Here is an 18,861-nt window from a genome sequence, read left to right on the forward strand (position 1 = left end):
TGTAGGTGACTACGTCGATCGTGGCCTATTCAGCGTCGAAACGATCTCCCTCCTAGTCTGTCTGAAGCTGCGATACCCTCAACGTGTCCATCTCATCCGGGGCAACCACGAATCTCGTGGTGTCACCCAGTCTTATGGGTTCTACACTGAGTGCGCGAGGAAGTACGGAAACGCCAACGTCTGGCACTACTTCACCGACATGTTCGACTTCCTCACCCTCAGCGTTGTGATCAACGACCAGATCTTCTGTGTGCACGGGGGCCTCTCACCCTCCATCCACTCGATCGACCAGATCAAGATCATCGACCGGTTCCGTGAAATCCCCCACGAAGGACCGATGGCCGACCTGGTCTGGTCAGATCCGGACACCGAGCATGATGAGTTCTCCCTGTCACCCCGAGGGGCCGGGTACACGTTTGGTGCGCAGGTGGTACGCAAATTCCTCGAGGTCAACAGCATGTCGCACATTCTCCGTGCCCACCAGCTCTGTCAGGAGGGGTATCAGATCCTGTATGATGACCGGCTGAGCACAGTCTGGAGTGCGCCCAATTACTGCTACCGATGCGGCAACCTGGCCAGCGTTCTTGAAGTGAGCGACTCGGGAGAGAGGTTCTTCAACATCTTCGACGCGGCTCCGGAGAACGATATCCACCGGAGCGAGCAGGCAGCACAACAGAACAAGGATGGACAGAACCCAGCGATTGACTACTTTTTGTGATGTCATATGATATGATACCCTAGGCGTTCCAACTGGTGATTAAATTTGTTTCTTTTTTATTTTGACAATGGGAACATTCCATATAGACCGCATTTGAGAAAGAAAATTGCTTTCATGGAAGGACAGGGTCTGGCAATTTTGAGCCTTTTGTTTTTCCATTGATGAATTTACTGATGTAAAGCTGGACATGGACATATGCACGCATGGAAGCAATTCACTTTGAACAGGTGTTGCGGAGTTGGGTAGTACAGGCTTGCCTCGTTGACCACCATCCCGTCGACGTTCTTATCTCTGCATGTATGGAAAAATTTACTGGAAGACAAAGACCAAAAAACCAAAATATGCACGGACGGACAGAAGAGCGGATATGAACACGCTACGCGTAGCTAGGCGTAACTAGGAAACTGGAATGGAATCGAAATTCGAAAAAGGAAGAAGCCTGGATGGGGTCCCTGAGATTGGTTCCCTACCAGTCCTTGGCGATTTCGAAAGACCACTCGAACTGGAGGTGCGTGACGTCGTCATCGTCCACAAACTTGGAGATGGCGTTGTAATGTCCTCGGGCGATCATACCCGAAGGAGCCTCCTCTTGGTGGACTGATAGCATTTGCAATTAGCAAGCATTCGAGACAAGAATCTCCAAGAAGGTTTACTGGAGATGAGGTCTTACATTTCTTCTCATAGTAAGGCTTGTCGGTGGTATTGGGCGCGTAACTTCCCTGTTTGGGGGGTTGTTGTCAGTCATGCCATACTCAATATAGTAATCCCCCTCATCCTGATCCCGAGGTCCCCTGTACAAGAGAGGAGTCCTCTGCCCGCCCCGGGTGATCATGCACATACCAGCATCTCTTCGTCCTTGCTGACCCGGATTCCCTTGCGCTTGACGACCTGGAGATATTTCAAACCGCTCAACACCTCGTGGTGCACCTGGAAGACGACCTTGGTGCGGAACTTGGCGCCCTCCTTGATCTTGAAGGGCTTGTTCTTGAGCTCCTCCAGAGCTCCGGGGCCCGTGAGATCCACCGTGATGTCCCCCCGGTCCTCCGTTTCGATGGCGAGGGATTTGATGATGCACTTTCTCGGGTCGTTAGGGTCCGCGATGGGCTGGCCGGTATTCAGACCAAGGGACGCCTTCCAGCGGTTCAGAGACTCATCATGCGCGTCTGTGTGTACACCAAGTCAGCCGCCGAGTACATGCAGCGGTGTGGGAGCATACCCAATTTCGTGTATTCCTCTATTGTCTTCTTCTCGCCAAGCTTGAAACCCTCCGTCTTGGACGCAACGAGATCATCGTCGTGGTCAGACATGATGTCGATTCCGGTCTAAATTCAGTGCTATCGTTCCCAAGTCTTTGTTATGATCTCGCGGGGTACTCCAAGGTCGAGGCTTGGCAGTCAACAGAGCGTTGGACAGATGGGAACCTAGATGGTGGGATGGCGAGGTCGTTCAGCCAATGTCCAGAAGTAGGCTGGCAGTAAGCCACGAGGGGGTCCAACTGAGCACTTACAGGAAAAGGAGTGATGGAGCTGAGAGAGAAGGAGAGAAGGGTGCCCCGACGATACACGGAGTGTTTCTAGACAGCTGGACAGTTGGACAGTGGGGTAGGTAGGAAAGGCGGTGGGGAGAGGGGAACCTTTGCGTCGATAAGACAACACATTAGCTGTCTAGAACTCAAAACTCAGGGGTAAGCGATCATAATATTCCAACCTTCTTTCTATTGTCCAGCTGACATTGTTAAGATCGCTATTGTCATTCAGTAGCACAATCCGTCATTAGCGAAATAGACCTGGAATGTGCTACAGTTCGTATTGGCTTGAAATTCTGTGAACTTGAGAAGGTCTGTCGTAATGTCTCTTTCTGTTCGATTAAATTAGTTAGGGGTATGGAACCGCCATTCTCCTACCTAGGTAATTAGTGCGACTGCCACCGGATCGAAGCCACGAGGAGACGCGGACCGCTACGAGTGAGTATTAGATACGATCTGCCAGCTGTACGACATGAAATAGCAATCTGTGGCTACGATGCTACAAAACAGCCGGAGTAGTTAGGAGCATAGTAAATACTACTATCCGGTAGCTTGCAGTCTACAGGGGCACTTGACGCCAATTAAAACCCGCGGATATTCACGGGCGTTGAGAAACAGGGGAAAAGACCAGGATTTTGAGATACGGGGATCAAGAATCCCAAGCTTTCTTTGTCGCACAGATTGAAAGAAACTGTTCGTATAGAACGTCTTAGATCGCAACCTCGCTGCTTGTCTTCTCGCTCACTAAAATGAGGTTAAAAAGGGTCATCTGTTGGTTACAAAGTCGCTGCGACCGATGCTCCTGCATGACCAGCAATGAGATCAGAGCAATGTGCTGCCGTAGAATCACGGTGACGGCATGCTAATAATTCTCCCATGGCTGCGGTGGGAGAGCGGGAGCCAGCGAAGTTCCTTCCTCCACGACGTTGCTGGGGAGCGGCCCAACGCGCCAGCACGGTACGATACGCCCTGTGTATCGCCTTGTTTCGAAACGCTGTTCATTACCGGGGATAAATTCCGCCGAATTCCCAGCGCCTTGGTTGGCGGCCTTGCCCAGACTAGCCGCCTTGGGCAGGCAAACCAGCGCCCGGCGCGGCCCAGCAAACCCACCGCTGGCGGGCGTGCTGTACGGTACGGTACCGTACGCAGGGCTGCACATTACTCAAGGCCGCTCGCCCCCTCCCCAGGCCCCCTTTCCTATCTGCGAGATAAACTGCCCGGTCCGCCGCGTTTCTCCATCCACCTTCGCGCTTCCACCCTCGCGACCCAGTGTCTTGAGTATTATACAATCCACCGTGCGACTGCGGAGGAACTCGTGGCACTGTCCTCCCTCCCCGGGCCTTGATCCGATCGCCTCCCCTCAACACCCCCGAGCGTTGAGTCCGGTGCTAAGGCTCCCGATTACGGCGAGCGACACAGACGCGCCTGCAACGTGGCAGCCGTTAGGTGTCCATTCTAACGCCTTTTTCAGAAATCGACCCCGGACCCCCGGTTCCTCCTCCTTCCTATATACCACCCTGAGCCCTATCGCTGCTCATATACTCCATTGAGCATCCTGTCGAAGTCTCGTCCATCATGCGATCCCTTCCCAAAAGACACAACCCTCTGATTCTCCCGGAAGCGTCTCCTCCCTGTAAGTTCCTTTTCGCTCTTTCTTCCGCTGCGATGGTCGTCTTTTTTTTTTTCTTTGCGCGCCGGTTTAACATCGCGGATCGCATTCGCATTTACTTCGCATTTACATCCTGGAGAACACAATAACCGCGCCTGATCTCCGCTGACGAGATTTTGGCTACAGATGAGGAGCTCCTTGCCCTCCGTCGCCTCGGAAAGACCCATCTAGCCGTCAAGCCGGCGCAGGTCGGCACTTCCAATGCGACCAAGCCAGAGAACTTGGGTCCCTTTGAGTACGCCCATCTGCGCGCTCCATTGCCCAAGGACCTCCGGGGGTCAGAGATCTTCCCGTCGCATAATCCGCAACAACATCCCGAGACGTATTTCCTCATGGTAAGCCGTCCCCTTCTCGAATGATCCGGCATCGCTCTGTCGCATTTGGACCAGCCGTTAACATGAACGATCCAAACAGCGACGAAGCAAGGATGGATACATCAGCGCGACCGGTATGTTCAAGATCGCGTTTCCCTGGGCCAAACTGGAGGAAGAGAGGGCGGAGCGCGAGTACCTGAAGTCGAGGCCCGAAACCAGTGAAGATGAAATCGCTGGCAATGTGTGGATCTCTCCAATGTTCGGTAAGAACAATCTTTTGTGGAGTCAGACCTTGACTGGCGATATCTGACGATTTTTCAGCCCTGGAACTCTCGAAAGAATATCGCATGTTCGACTGGGTCCGCGCGCTCCTGGACCCGACCGACATTGTTCAGAGCCCCGCGAGCGCGAAGAAGCAGATCACTCCCCCTCCGAAATTTGAGATGCCCCCGTTGGAGACACTGACAGAGCTCGCTCCCCCGACCCGCAGCCGAAGCAGACGCTCTGTTTCTCCTGCCAAGGGTTCCCCTCGCAAGTCCAGGCAAACAAGGGGGGCAAAGGAGAGCTCAGTAGCTGCCTCCGCCGCAGCTAGTGCCAGCTTGCAATCCGCCCTGGGCACGGCCGCTTCTGCCGCGGATTCTGAGTCGGTGGATGGTGCTGCTGAGACGAACGGGGACATCAATCATGACCAGACGGTCGAGGAGACCAAGCCAAAGAAAGAGACCAAGACTAGGTCTAAGAAGGCTGCTGCGGCGGATGAAAAAGCTAAGGCTAGTGTCGAGTCCGCCGATGCCCGGGGCGAATTCAAATTCACGCAGCCCAAGCTCTCCGGTGATACAGAGGTCAGCTTGCCCGAGCCTCCTCCTGCTGAGGACACGGAAAAGATGATCGCCGAGGCGAAACAGATGGTGGATGACGCCACCAAAGCCCAGCAGGCCGAGGGCGAAGGCGAAGGCGAGGGCGAAGGTGAGGGTGAGGAGCCATCCTCAGCATCGCCAAAAGCCAGCAAGAAGCGCAAACCGGATGAAGCAGCCGACGAAGAAGACAAGGATTCAGAGACTCCGGCCCAGCCGACAAAGAAGGCTAAGGTCTTGGAGGACAAGTTGAGGCGGGAGAGAGTAAGGAACCGAGCCCTGGTGGGCGTTACAGCGACATTGGCACTTGCGTAAGTCTTGTCGATATCCGTGTAGTTGCGGGAAACAAGCTAACCTCCAAATCTAGTGCCGCGATTCCGTATTTCTTCTAGATGTGTTATATTCCTTGTTACGTTTATTTTTTTTGTTCTAATGGGCGGCTTGGAAGGCAGGATCTATACAGAGCCACTAACGTTTCTACCATATGTGGTCTGTCCGAGTAGGATGAGATGGAGGATTTTGGCTTATGACAGGTGATCGCACCTGCGTCTGGTCTTTATTGTTTTCTCCCGTTTTCTTTATAATTGCACCCTGCCAAAGGATCCCAGACTGAGACTACCTATTCACATACCCTAACCTAATGCATACCCTTTGATTTTGCATGTCCCACTGTTGAACATCACAAGAGCTGAACTTCCCGACCTCGCGGACCTCGTGTCCTTGTATGGAACCCCTAATCCTCGCCACAGAAACCTTCGCATGACCTTAACGCTCCCTTAATACAGCATTCCCAGCCCTCATCCCCCGTTCCCGTGAACCCTATTCATTGTATACATTCCCCAGATTCCCCTTTCTGTATTACATGACTGTGCACACTTATAAGTTTCTTTTATTTTCCCCCCTCTGTCATAAAAATGGCGTCGGATTCCCATCAGGATTTGGTCGGTGTAGGTGGCTTGACTGGATGAAATTGAATGGGATTTGAAGTGGTAAAAAGGAATGTCCTGCTTTGTTATATTTTAGTTCACATTGACCAGCCGTCATTTTTTTTATCCCGCCTGATTGGCCTTGGATGCTCTGTTTTTGGATTGTGTTCTCTTTCAGGATCGCTAGATCCGTCCGCAATGCTGTTCCGGCATTGGACACGTATGATAACATGTACCAAACAAACCATATCCTAGAGCGGAGAAAAGAACAAATGTTTAATCTTGGCGATTCAAAAATAACTAATACTGTAGTCTTTAATAGAAGCGGTTGTTCTGAGGGTGATTTGCAGACGCTTTGTCTCAGGGCTGAGCCAAGCTGCCAAAACGGTGCGACTCTGCAAACAGTCAAAACAGGCGGAGGCTCCTCCGCATTTCTCGTGCAAAACGCCGTACAGGACATTCCCTCGAGTCCCTCCTGACGATTAGATATCTTTGTCGACGTCTCCCTGCAAAATCTCTCTTTGCTGTCTGTCACCGTCTTCCAGCAATGCGATGTCTCTTCCCGGTCTAGAGCTCACGGAAACGTCACCTGAGACGCAATATGCTCCTCCACCGCCAACGCAGGTGAGCCTGCGCGCCGGATGCGAATGGAGGTTTGAGGTCGCTTTTGGGACAACAGTGCGAGTGAAGGTCTGTACATTCGATATGCCCATGTTTTTCTTGTTTTCCTTGTGCACAATGCAGCCAGCAAGCAGATGATTTTCCCATTGCTGGTTGGCTACATGATGCGCTTGGTGAATTGTGTCGCTCCCACAGATTCTCCGTAATGGCAAGATTTTGCTGACTCGAGTCTCCGTCCTTGAGAGAGGTGGAATTAGCTCCTAGCCGGTACTGCAGAGCTCTTCGGCACCGAACTCGCCCAGTCACAGACCTACACTTTCTCCGGAACAAAGGCGGCCATATACACCTGGCATGGCTGCACGCTCGAAGTCAGTGCCGGCGATGCCGTTCCTCTACCAAATGGATTCGCCCCGGGCGGCGCCAATGGCATGGCTCGTGGACAGGGAGCGGGCGGATGTCAGAGCGAATACGTCGCGGAGGACACGCCCATGGTGGAATACGCCAACGTCCACTTTGCGCTGGAGACAATGAGACAGGAGGCCCAGAGCAGTGGTGGGAAAGATGGACCGCGCGTCCTGATCCTCGGCCCAGAGAATGCCGGCAAGACCAGCCTGGCGAAGATATTGACGAGCTATGCGACCAAGATGGGACGACAGCCCATCGTGGTGAACTTGGACCCGACGGAGGGCATGTTGAGTGTCCCGGGGACGCTGACAGCGACGGCATTCCGGTCGATGCTCGATGTCGAGGAGGGCTGGGGGAGCAGCCCGATGTCTGGGCCCAGTCCTGTGCCTGTCAAACTGCCGCTGGTGTACTTCTACCCCATGCAGAGCCCTCTCGAGGCCGAGGGGAGTATTTTCAAGCCCATCGTGTCGAGACTGGCTCTGTCGGTGACAGGTCGCATGGCTGAGGACGAGGATGCCCGAGAAGCCGGGATCATTGTTGATACCCCTGGAATCCTCGGCCAAGGGAGCGCGAAGGCACTCGAACTGATCCACCATATTGTCACGGAATTCTCCAGTATGGACCCTCCTCCTCCTCCTCCTCCTTTCTATCTCTTTTGCTCGTTTCATTAACTGACAGCCGAACAGTCTCGACGATCCTGGTCATCGGCTCCGAACGGCTCTACAGCACCATGGTCAAGAACTATGACCAGAAGCCGACGTCCAGCGCGTCGGCGACACACTCGGACGAGCGCATCTCAGTAGTGAAGCTGTCCAAGTCGGGGGGATGTGTCGACCGGGACGCGAACTTCATGAAAGCCGTGCGCGAGTCGCAGATCCGATCGTACTTCTTCGGCAGTGCCGTGCCGTCCACGGCGTCGGCGGCGCTCTCGCTGTCGGCCAGCTCGGCGAGCACGAAAATCACCCTGTCTCCGCACGCGCAGCAGCTCGACTTTGATTCCCTAGCGCTGTACAACTACGCGGTGTCGAGCGTAGACGAGGACGAAGACGAGTACGACCCTTCTCAATTCGGGTCTGGCGAGTCATTCCTCCCCGGCGGAGCCAATGCATCAGATTATGAAACGACACACGATCACGACGCTTCACACACTACCACAACTACCACCAGTGGTACTACTACCACTTCCTCACTCCCTGGTCTTGGAACACAATCCACCACCAATACCACTACCACCAGTGACAACCCTGACCTCACAACCACAGCAACCACCACAACAACGACAACATCAACATCAACCTCCGACGTTCCTCTCCTAAAGAAAGTCCCCTCCCCTCCTCCCTCCATGCTAGCCAACACCCTCCTCGCCATCACCCACGTGCCCCCGAACGCACCCCTATCGGAAGTCCGCGACGCCAGCATCATGGGCTTCGTCTACGTGGCCGACGTCGACGTCGAGAAGGGGAAGATACGCGTCCTGGCGCCCGTCGGGGGAAGAATGCCTTCGCGCGCGCTGGTCTGGGGCAGGAAGTGGCCTGGGGAGTTGGTGGGGTTGGTGGGATAGAAATAAATAAAAAATAATGATGAATAGAATAGATAGATAGATAGTAGGTAGATGAGGCGTTAGATTCAATTAAAATAAGAAAAAGAAATAAACGAAGAAAAGTGATAATGATATATATATTTATTTCTTGCTTGCTTGCTTGCTTGCTCGTTCGTTCGAATTCGAATTGGATTCTTTTAATATCCAATTCACTAACTAATCACATGTAGTAGAATCAATCAATAAGTTGTTCTTCTTCCTTTCTTTGCTCTAGTTCTAGTTTGCTCTGATTTGCTCTGCCTTGGCTTTGTTTTGTTTTGTTTATGAGGGCGTCCGAGGCTCTACTCTTACTGCTGCTATTACTGCTACTGCCGCGTGTACTGTACAGTACATACATTATTACTGCTAGAAAATAAAACAAAAACAAAAAGTACTAAAGTTCAGATTTATATGTAATAGCCATGCAATTGCAATTGTATTTCATCCCCATCCTCCAGTGGTTGTCCAATCGATAAATATTCGATTGCGATAGTCTGTCTAACAGAAGAATAGAATAGGTAGATAGACAGGAATATATAATTATTGTATATGATAGTATGTATATTGCATAATTGCATAACAACCAGAGAAAGACAAGGACAGACAGACAGATAGATGACCGACGAATTCAATTCGAGACAAGAAAAACAAAAACAAACGTATCAGATATCAGATATTTGTACACGTGGTATCATTGTAGTATATCAATCGTGGAACTCGGACACGTGCGCCAGCGCCGAAAAAAAAACAAAGAGAGCGACGAGTAAGACAGACAGAGAGAAATGCAAAAGAATGATGCAAAATGATGAAAGCAAAGTACCGTTTTGATCCTTTTCCCGCCCATGACCATGACCATGACGCCAAAAGAAAAAAAAATCTTCTCACTGAAATAATATATATATCAGACAATCGCATCGTATCGTATCGTATCACTCCCACTTCTTCCATTCCTCCGCGTTCTGCCGAAGCTCCGCATCCCGGTCGTAGCCCTTACTTTCTTCGTACAAGAGCTTCTGCTGCCGCTCCCGGTAGCGTTGTTCAGCGTCGTACCGCTTCAGGGCCACGGACCGTAGATACTGATAGTCGTCGCGCAGCACTGCCTCCCTGAATCTAGTCCGCATGCGAGGGGAATACAGCTGGCAACTGGCTTCGCGGCAACGCCCTGGACCAGACCCCGGGAGGAGTCTCGCGGTCCGCGACACCATTCGCGCCACTGGTTTGTGCGCTGCGGCCAATGGCCAGACGACGTCGTCGTAGCAGTCCTCGCAGATCGAAAACTCCGGTAGATCGGGAATGTAATGCCACACGCTGAGGACGAGTCGATCGCGGCGGCAATCGCGAATCCCATATTTGCGACGAATGTAATCGACAAAGTCGGTGTTGTCGGGAGCCGAAAGGCCCTTGTCTTCACACTCGTTCGCCGCTGCATCGAGCAGATCCAAATACCGCACGAATCGAGGGCTGTCAACCGCGAGATCGCACACTCGCTCTTGCACCAGAGGGCTCCATCGGAACGTATCCCGATGAGGAGGCATCAGGATCCGAATATTGCGCACACAAGCAGAGCACGCCACGAACTTGGGAAGATTCATTCCTGTCTCCGGGTCGACCACTCGATACCAGGTCTGCATGGAACTGGTCCGTCCCGGGCATGGTTTGCATCCCGGTGGTGGTCGAGTAATCTGGTAGAGCATCTCGAGATCCGTATGCTTTTTCTTGATCGTTTGAAGCCACGCCAACCTTGTCCAGGGTTCGCTGAACGAGCAGCGAACTTTGACGTGCCGAGGCTTTGGAAGGCTGGGCACAAAGTAGTCTCGGAATCTCGACTGGCCGATCTGGTTCATGCAAGACGGACAGATGTTCAGATGAGACAAGCCTGAGATGGTGTACCAATCTTGGTGGCCTGCCACTGGTACAGACCTCGGGCATGGTCGAAGAAAGAGATTCTCTTCGACAGGACGCACTGGTCTAACCCTCGCTGGCGAGGAGGATGAAGCACGGTGTTCATCGATTTCATCAGCGAAAGACACTACTCGGCGGTCTCGTGAAGGGGATTGCGTTGATCCGATCTTAGGCGAAGTGGAACGAGCCCTCTTTCCCTTGTTGGACGTTGGAGTGTCGGGGAAATATGATGTCCTCGCCTCCTGGGTGACCTGCTCGTGAGGTGTGGCGTTCGCACTCTTTGAGATAGAGGTCTGAGGAGAAGACTTGGATGATCCGGCTTCGTGTGGAGTGGCATCCCTGCCTGGTTTGTGGACCGGGGACTGGGGAGCCGACGCAGAAGAGACTGCTGGACGCATCTGTTCTTGTGGCTTCTCCTGCGCTTGTTTGGCGGACTGGAGCTCCCTGCGATGCTTGAGTTTCATTTCTATCAGCTCAGCCACCGTGGGTCTTTTCGAGGACCGTGGTGACTCGGTATCCTCGGGCCGTCCTCTTTTAGGCTGGCTGACAGCATCTCCAGTGCCGTTCCGGCTGACCGAAGTGGTGCGTGAGGAAGCGCTCGACGATGCGGCATGGGCCCGACTGTCCTGCTTGTCCTTGGTGGAGGTTTTGGAGGTGTGATTTTTGGACTGTGAGTTGGATGAACCCGGACGCAACGGAGGAGACCTGTTCTCAGGAGGCGGCGGTGTTGGAGGACCCAGCGTCTCCTTCGAGGACTTGCTCGTGAGAGAAGGCTGCTGCGATGTGTTGGAGTCGGCTGACGCTGCTCGAGGCGGTGGCACCGTCTCAATGTCCACGAGGATCGGATATTGATCAATTGTCCCTCTCTCGCACACCCCTTCGACTCCAGGCTTCTCGCCCAGAAGTGAAAGCCCGCCCAATTCATGGGAGAGCGACTCGAATTCGTCTTCGACGAGAGGCGACGGCGGCTTTCGTGGCCGAGGTCGCCAAAGGGGGGACGGCATCTTGTTACATCGGCAGACAAAACGCTTTCAAAAGGAACCTCGATGCGTTCGCAACCACCGCAGAGGCTGCTAGCCTGTTGCAATCGCAGGATGGATTAGAGATCCCTTCTTTGCCACGGCATGCATGTCAGCCTCTGGGGACTCACTCCGAATCGAGGTGCAGTGTAGACGAGAATGCGCGGAAGAACGATGCAGCGGGGCACTGAGGATTTCTTCGTACTGGGATCAGGGTATCGTGCTGCGAAAGGCGACTGTGATCAGATGTGATCAGATAGGAAGCTGGGACAGGCGCCTGTTTATAGAGAGGCCCCGATCGGGCAGCACCGTCGACGGGCCTTCATCCCATAGGGCAACGAGGCGCTGGCCTGCGTCGGGCCTCGAATTGGCAGCAGCAGAGCAAGAAGCCAACACGTCGCAACAGCCAGTCAGGTCGAGGGAATCGACGAGGCCGTTTCATGGCAAGACATCTGGCGGGGCAATCGTGCTGCTGCTCCTGCTCCTCATCGTTGTCCCTCTCATCGTTGGAGTGCTGGCTGCTGCGATGTGCGATACGTCCTGTGCATTTCTCGTCTGGCAGGCTTGAGGACAGTTGGACGCGGCACGAGGCCAATGGCGAGGGCGCAGCCATCGTGGCGCTTGCACCTTGGCATCGCCCTACGACTGCTGAAGGCGGCCACTCGCGTCGCTCTCCACAGACGATCGCGCATCCAGGATCGCTGCTGCTGCGGATGCCCTTCTAGGCTCTCAGTGCCCACTGTGCACTCCGCTCAGGGAATCTCGTGCATGGCGAGAAGAGTCGATGGGTGCAGTGTTACGGTTTTTGGCGATATCGCCGTGGCAAGTCTGCAGCTAAGCAAGAAAGCATCTGTAACTGACAACAGCAGTACTCCAGACAGTCAGGTTGCGGCGGAGAGGAATAGGCGCCCGATGGCTACTAAAACGGGGCGCAGCACATTTTTATCGGCCTTAACGACCTGATTTTCCGCTGCTGGAACTCCTTCGTCATTATGGTTTTCCCCCTGTTACAGAAATTGTGATGCCTAGCGGTGATAGTATTAATAGGCTGGGAAACCACGTCAACGGCCTGAAAACGATGACTCCAGATTTCGAACCCGACCAGCTAAGCAGTGGAGCATGCAGCGAACAATGTTCAGTTGGCCGTGCTGCTGGCCCCACCGGGCGACCAGATTTGGTGGGCCATCGTCATGGTTCTTGTGCACATCAGAGCAGTCCCTCGCACCGTTGAGAGACCGAATCAAGCCATCTTTCCTTATAAGGCCGTCTGCGGGCTACCTGGACATGGGACCTCTGCGCAGAGCAAAGCTTTGCTCTGTTTCAGTTGAGCTGCAAGGACGGAGTATGCCGTACTCGATGGGTTACGTGGATGCTGCAATATCAGACCAGACAATTTCTTTGAATTGTGCTCGGTGCTCAAGAGGCCAAAAATAGTGTACGTCTGTAAGGCGGTTTCCTTGATAAAAAGTTGAGACAGAGAACAGACCCAGTTGTAGACTCGTGCAGCTGGACTCTTGGCTCCCATCCACATTGAGCAATCGAGAACTGTTTCGATCCTGATTTCTTTCTTTATTTTGACCTACAATGGAGGTGTCGACTGTTTCAATTGAACAATCAGAGGAATGGAGAGGGTAATAAACCTGTCACGTCATAACAGAATATCGAAGCAGACAACTTCAGCCTGGTATGTAATTCGAGATTTGTCAACCAACCAGACCACAAAAGAAAAAAAATACCAGGCGTCCAGTGCAATCAACCACAGCTCACGGCTAACCAGAGTCCAGCGGTGCTTTAAATCCACTCCATTAAAAGAGCCGACGTCACCAGGCCGAAGAACAGCCAGGCTGAACCAGCCACGATCTCCATGTTACACAAGGAGATCAGTCACGGCGTATCTTGCAGCTTGTCCAACGCGGAGGTCATGAAGCTGACAGTAGTGCAACACGCTTCCAAGTGACAGCCTGCCTGATAACGTACCTCCTATCTCCGACCTCTTTCCGTAAGCATGTAGCTCTTGTCTCCAACAGAGAACGTGCTGAGAACCATCAGAAGTTCAGGTTTATCGACAAAGTTGTCGATGTGTAGTCCCATTTCATATCACTCCAGATGTACTCAGTATTATTATGGCCATGAAAGCTGACCCAGTTGAAGTTGCCAGGCATTCAGTCGGAATCCAAGCGGGTTTCCGCCGTCGCTCCCGTCGGAAGCCTTCCCGCCCGCTCTGGCCGTGCCCGCGGAAGACAGCTTCTTGCGCTTTTCGATTTCCCCGCCATGACGACTCTGGACACGACCAAGACCGCAATTCGATGTCGATGATTGCTGTCAGTCGAAGTGCGATCCGGTTTCCCGTCTGCTCAGGGGAATCCTCAGTCAGCTGGTTGTATCTCCATCTATCTGTACGGCCGTTATCTTCCCCTCCCCTCTGACATCACCCGATCCCTTGCTAACTGGGGCAGTCGGCGATAGCGTCGGCAGGCGTCGCGAGGACGGCCTTCAACGTTATTATTAATCGAGAACAAGCCATGCCCCCAAGCTCCGGTCGTTTCCTGCTCAGGCGGGCAACCGTCATCTCCACCTGCTTCCATCGTCAGCTCAGTGCGGGGCCGAATCTCCGATGACGGCAGCCACGCTCTATATTGCACGCGGCCAGCAGCTCTTGGGTTTAAATGACCTGGCCGTCCTTTGCGCGACCAGCGCTGGCTCTGCGTCCATCATTGGCCGTAAAGCAAACAAAGAAACCGCCTCTTGTCCTCCCTGCCCCTCACCCGGTGGACGTGTGCATGTATCCGAGCCGAACGTTTGCTGCTCAAGCCAGATCCGTCTTTCGTATGAGTAACAGTGCCCTTCGACTGTCTGCTCTCCTGTCGCAGCTGTCTCCCTCATCGTCCTCTGTTGCGTCTTCCGCTGGATATCACCAGATCCGCAGAATGTCTGTTCCGTCCACGCAGAAGGCCGTCGTGATCGAAACCACCGGCGGCCCTGAGGTCCTCCAGTTCAAGACTGACTACCCCGTCCCTACCCCGCAGGAGGGCCAATTGCTGGTGAAGAACAACATCACCGGCGTCAACTTCATTGACACCTATTTCCGCACCGGTCTCTATCCAGCTCCCAAGCCCGAAGTGCTGGGCCGTGAAGCTGCCGGTGTTGTGGTTGCCGTCGGCCCTGGTGCCAACCCCTACAACTTCAAGGTCGGCGACCGAGTCCTCTGGCTGAACACTACCGGATACGCTGAGTATTCAGCCGTTCCTGCGGCCAAGACGGTGAAGATTCCCGATGGCATCTCCGACGAGGAAGCCGTGGCCGCCTTCCTCAGTGGTCTGACGGTCCTCACTCTGGTCAAGGAGACCTACCCCGTCCAGAAGGGCGAGTGGGTGCTCCTGCACGCTGCCGCAGGTGGTGCCGGCTTCCTCATGACGCAGGTTCTCAAGTTGATCGGGGCCAAGGTGATTGGAACAGCCGGAGGTCCCGAGAAGGTCGCCCTGGTCAAGAGCCTGGGCGCTGACCACGTCATTGACTACCGCAGCGGGGAAGGCAAGGACTGGGTCAAGAAAGTCAAGGAGGTCACCAACGGTGAAGGCGTGTCGGTGGTCTATGACTCGGTTGGAAAGGATACCTGGGAGGGCAGTTTGGAAGCCGTCAAGAGAAAAGGAACGATTGTCTGGTTTGGAAACGCCAGTGGCCCTGTTCCCCCTCTTCCACTTCAGTAAGTATACATTTTTTGACTCGCATCCTATCTTTCATCCATAGCTGACGAAATTGTCTAGACGTCTCTCTCCCAAGTGTGTCAAGATCGCCCGTCCCATGCTGTTCGGATACATTGAGACGAGAGAGGAGTTTGAGAGCTATGTTAAGGAGCTCTTCAACCTTCTCCAGTCCGGCCAGTTGAAGGTCCGGATTCACAAGGTGTACCCGCTGGAGGATGTCCAGCAGGCACACAAGGTGAGTCTCTTTCTCTTCCGGATCCGTTGCGCATGACGCGACAGTTAACTGATTGGTTTGCGCTGTAGGACCTCGAGGGCCGCAAGACGACCGGCAAGCTGCTTCTCAAGCCATAAATAAGGTTTGATTGGCCAGAGACAGTCCGATCTGTGAACTCATATATAATTTCTGATTTCGAGCAATATAGAGACATCTACAGTCGTCTTCTATTGACGCCAGCTAAGCCTGCATGGGGCCTTTTTGGAAAAAGAAAGTGAGAGAGCAATATCGTCCAGATCCATTGGATTCATTATCTAGTCATGTCTGTCATGATAGTCGCCTGGGAATGAAATAGTTTTCAGGTTAGAAACATTTCCAATCTCGAATAAAAGAAAGACAGAAAGACTATGCTTCATAGGTTCATTTGTTCCTGTGTTTCTCACGTGGACAGATTGCGCATTCCCTGTGTAACTCGAGGGCCAAAAGCTTCCTTAGTCATCATCATCATCCTCTTCTTCTTTTTCCACCTTAGATCCGTCCATCTCCCCGCCTTCGGCTTTCTTCTTTCCCTTGTCTTCGCCAGTAGTCTCTTTTTCTTCTTCTTCGGCATCCTTGACCGTTTTGTCACGAGGCTTCTTCCACCCGATCATCAGATCGTTCGCGAGGATGGTGTAGATGGAGCAGTAGGCGGAGAAGACCTCGTCGAAGAAGTCGAGGCCGCAATTGAGCCGCCAGACCGTGGTGGTGACCTTCATCCCCGGGTAGCAGAACCGGAGGAGGTCCTCTTCGACCAGAAACTCGAACTCGGTGGAATGGAGGAGGTCGTTCCATTTCTGCTCCCATTCCACGCTCTCTTCCGGACTGAGGTCAATCTTCGGTCTGGCCGGGTCTCGGTACGGTTTCGCACGCAGCTTGCCGACTGGACGAAGGTCTGGCGCCTGGGTGCGGTAGAATTCACGGAGGTCGTTGTCAGGGAGAATGGCCTCTGTGACCTCGAACCCGTCGATGTCCTCGATGCAGACTGCCCTGAGTTCATTCTTGCTACTCAGGTCGCGGAACCGAGTGGCCTGTTCGTCGGATCCCGCACCGGCCAGGGCGAACTTGATCACTTTACGCGCAATCTCGCTGGTCATCCGGGGGGACTGGCTCTTTTCATTGACCCAGTCGCTCCCGTCGGCGTCTGGATCGAAGAAATAACCACCAAAGAGCATAGAGCAGGCCTGATTAAAGTGGCCTGGCCCCTGTGCAACGAAGCGCTGGTTGTCCCAGAGCTGTTTGGTGGCAATGTCGCAGGAAGCACGCGCGGCATTGATGTTGTCCTTGTACTCGGGACACACGTCGTGATAGAGGAGATAGTTCAGGAAATTCTTGATGGTGACCGTGGCCAATTTGATCGTCTCCTCGCTGTCAGGGTTAAAGTAGTCTGGAAAATAAGAGGTCCTAGGACGCGGTGTTAGGAGACAAGGTCAAAGATGTGTCCAGTAGCATCGAACTCACAGAAACCCTCGAACGACAGCATCAAAGTCGACCTTCATATCCAGCCGATCGTATCTGATGTTTGTCTGCGACCGCGCCGTCGCGATATTTTCACTGTCCATCTGCTTCAACTCCGCAGCACTGAGACCTCCAAACATCTTGGGTCCCACCTCGACACCACCGTAGATCAAGTACCTGCTAAAGACCTGCATGCGCTCTGTTTCAATTCGACGCTTTGCCTGGTATCGGGTGAGCGCTTCCTGGATTCGACTGCCCTGCCATCAGAAAGATTGATCGAAAAAAAAAGTGTTTCTGGATTATCAGTGACTTACAAAATGACGGGACGCTCTCTGTTCAGGGAAAGTTAGCAGATACGACTCCAAGCAGAAAGGTTCAGCACACACCTTTGGTATATTTCCCGCTCATAGTCGTGTTCATCCGGCGTCATGGGGGCATCGACGTAGTATTCCTCGAATCCAGTAGGCTTGTCCTATATCAGAACGAGTGAGAGGGTAAGCTTCTGTCTCCTGTGTAATAAGGATACATATCACCACGCACCTGGCCTCGTTTGCTTTTGGGCTTGCGGTTTTTCTTTTTCTTTTTCTTCGGCTGGGACACGTCAAGCGGTGCTTTCTCGGTAGCATCCTGTTCGGGTCCAGCTTCTTCATCGTGGTTGGAGTTCTTCTCGTCGATCTGCTCGAGAGATTCGTCCTCCAGCGCGGGCTTGCTGGTTCCATCTCCAGGAGGCTGGATGGATGGATCCATCGTTGCAGAAGAAATGCACTTCTCTGGTTCCATGATGGCTGAGAGAGGAGAAGAACTGGAAGAGAAGTGGGAAGTAGTAGCTTGGAGACGTGGGAAGTTGAACACTGTGGTGAACTGGATGTCTCGTTTATTTGTATCCCTGAGAATAAGAGAGAACCTGATAACTTGGGACTGAAGAAACAATCAAAAGTAAATTGAGCAGTGAAGCAATGATGGAAAGCCATGGATCAACTATTCCTTCACCACGAGCAGGTGACTTCGGCGGCAAGGTCCGTAGGCATAATCTATTGAGGCGCCAGTCACCCGGCACCTTCCAAGCTCTCATTCTTCTAGAATTGAACCATCTATTCTTCTGGACAAGTCACTGAAAACAGAATGCATTCTGGTTCCTTCCATTATGGAATGACCAAGAGTCAACTGAAGCTGGATGACAGGGCGAGTGTTCACTACGGGTTCTTGCAGTTGGACTGTCAGGTAAACAAACGCATCACTCGAAAAGGCCATGCTGATCAAACGAGAGGCACCGCATCGCCTAAGGGAACGAACACATGTAGTCATCCTCCAAACCAGTTCATCTTGGAAATACCACGTTCCTGAATATTAGTCCGAAACTCCACCCTTCGCGGATCAGCCGGCGCGGATGATCCCATTTTCTGTTAGCCCCGACTCAGAATGAAGATCGCCGCCCGCATAATATTAGATAAAGATGAAACTGGGAACTTGGCAGACGTCAGGCCATCGAGGGCTGTTGATTGGGCGATCGCCGGCGTTTCAGATGATCAGATCCCGGTGGGCTGTTGGTGCTGGCGAGGAGCAAGATACTACCAATTCGGGCAATTGAGCGATGCTCCGTATTCAGGAGAGGTGCATATCTGTCAGCACATCAACAATGCCCAGAATTGATAATATTCGATCTGTGATTACTGGGACTGTGACTGGCTGGCTGAGGGCCTTCTCCAAGCCCGTCTGTCACTGGAGGATTATTGCAAGGACCGTGCATACAAGACATCTGCGCCAGTAGCATTAGGCATGCTATCCAGCCCTGCCAACCAGCGCAGCGGGCACGTTGATGGAGTGCATTGAATCGGGGCGACACTGCAGAATGACGTGAGGCGGATCTGAATGCTGCTCGCGCGGCGTGCCAATGGCCGCCGCCCGCCCAGCCGGGCC

The 18,861-nt window shown here is 53.1% G+C and overlaps 7 protein-coding genes across 7 annotated transcripts; 4 read left to right on the forward strand and 3 right to left on the reverse strand.

The window, feature by feature from the left end:
- Positions 1 to 7: 7 nt before the first annotated feature.
- Positions 8 to 718, forward strand: T310_4485 (Phosphoprotein phosphatase; the record flags this gene model as incomplete). The annotated part of the gene is made up of 1 exon (XM_013472608.1): positions 8 to 718. A coding segment is annotated over one exon (711 nt), but the record flags the coding sequence as incomplete, so codon positions are not given.
- Positions 719 to 1,184: 466 nt separating this feature from the next.
- Positions 1,185 to 2,025, reverse strand: T310_4486 (uncharacterized protein; the record flags this gene model as incomplete). The annotated part of the gene is made up of 4 exons (XM_013472609.1): positions 1,185 to 1,315; positions 1,389 to 1,437; positions 1,559 to 1,881; positions 1,935 to 2,025. 4 exons carry the CDS (start codon positions 2,023 to 2,025, stop codon positions 1,185 to 1,187), a joined length of 594 nt encoding a protein of 197 aa, XP_013328063.1.
- A 1,793-nt stretch (positions 2,026 to 3,818) lies between these two features.
- T310_4487 (APSES transcription factor (Eurofung)) lies at positions 3,819 to 5,472 on the forward strand (the record flags this gene model as incomplete). Its single annotated transcript, XM_013472610.1, has 5 exons — positions 3,819 to 3,876; positions 4,039 to 4,247; positions 4,327 to 4,489; positions 4,548 to 5,391; positions 5,448 to 5,472. The coding sequence occupies 5 exons, from the start codon at positions 3,819 to 3,821 to the stop codon at positions 5,470 to 5,472; spliced, it is 1,299 nt and encodes a 432-aa protein (XP_013328064.1).
- A 1,086-nt stretch (positions 5,473 to 6,558) lies between these two features.
- T310_4488 (Protein clp1) lies at positions 6,559 to 8,593 on the forward strand (the record flags this gene model as incomplete). The annotated part of the gene is made up of 3 exons (XM_013472611.1): positions 6,559 to 6,696; positions 6,885 to 7,647; positions 7,719 to 8,593. The coding sequence occupies 3 exons, from the start codon at positions 6,559 to 6,561 to the stop codon at positions 8,591 to 8,593; spliced, it is 1,776 nt and encodes a 591-aa protein (XP_013328065.1).
- Positions 8,594 to 9,540: 947 nt separating this feature from the next.
- On the reverse strand, positions 9,541 to 11,517 carry T310_4489 (uncharacterized protein; the record flags this gene model as incomplete). Its single annotated transcript, XM_013472612.1, has 1 exon — positions 9,541 to 11,517. One exon carries the CDS (start codon positions 11,515 to 11,517, stop codon positions 9,541 to 9,543), a length of 1,977 nt encoding a protein of 658 aa, XP_013328066.1.
- A 2,795-nt stretch (positions 11,518 to 14,312) lies between these two features.
- Positions 14,313 to 15,587, forward strand: T310_4490 (NADPH:quinone reductase; the record flags this gene model as incomplete). The annotated part of the gene is made up of 3 exons (XM_013472613.1): positions 14,313 to 15,235; positions 15,297 to 15,471; positions 15,540 to 15,587. 3 exons carry the CDS (start codon positions 14,313 to 14,315, stop codon positions 15,585 to 15,587), a joined length of 1,146 nt encoding a protein of 381 aa, XP_013328067.1.
- A 354-nt stretch (positions 15,588 to 15,941) lies between these two features.
- T310_4491 (uncharacterized protein) lies at positions 15,942 to 17,724 on the reverse strand (the record flags this gene model as incomplete). Its single annotated transcript, XM_013472614.1, has 5 exons — positions 15,942 to 16,854; positions 16,948 to 17,196; positions 17,259 to 17,276; positions 17,331 to 17,416; positions 17,485 to 17,724. 5 exons carry the CDS (start codon positions 17,722 to 17,724, stop codon positions 15,942 to 15,944), a joined length of 1,506 nt encoding a protein of 501 aa, XP_013328068.1.
- Between the last annotated feature and the right edge of the window lie 1,137 nt (positions 17,725 to 18,861).

The sequence above is a fragment of the Rasamsonia emersonii genome (genome assembly GCF_000968595.1).
Source record: "Rasamsonia emersonii CBS 393.64 chromosome Unknown ctg1118621760118, whole genome shotgun sequence".
Lineage (NCBI taxonomy): Eukaryota > Fungi > Ascomycota > Eurotiomycetes > Eurotiales > Trichocomaceae > Rasamsonia > Rasamsonia emersonii.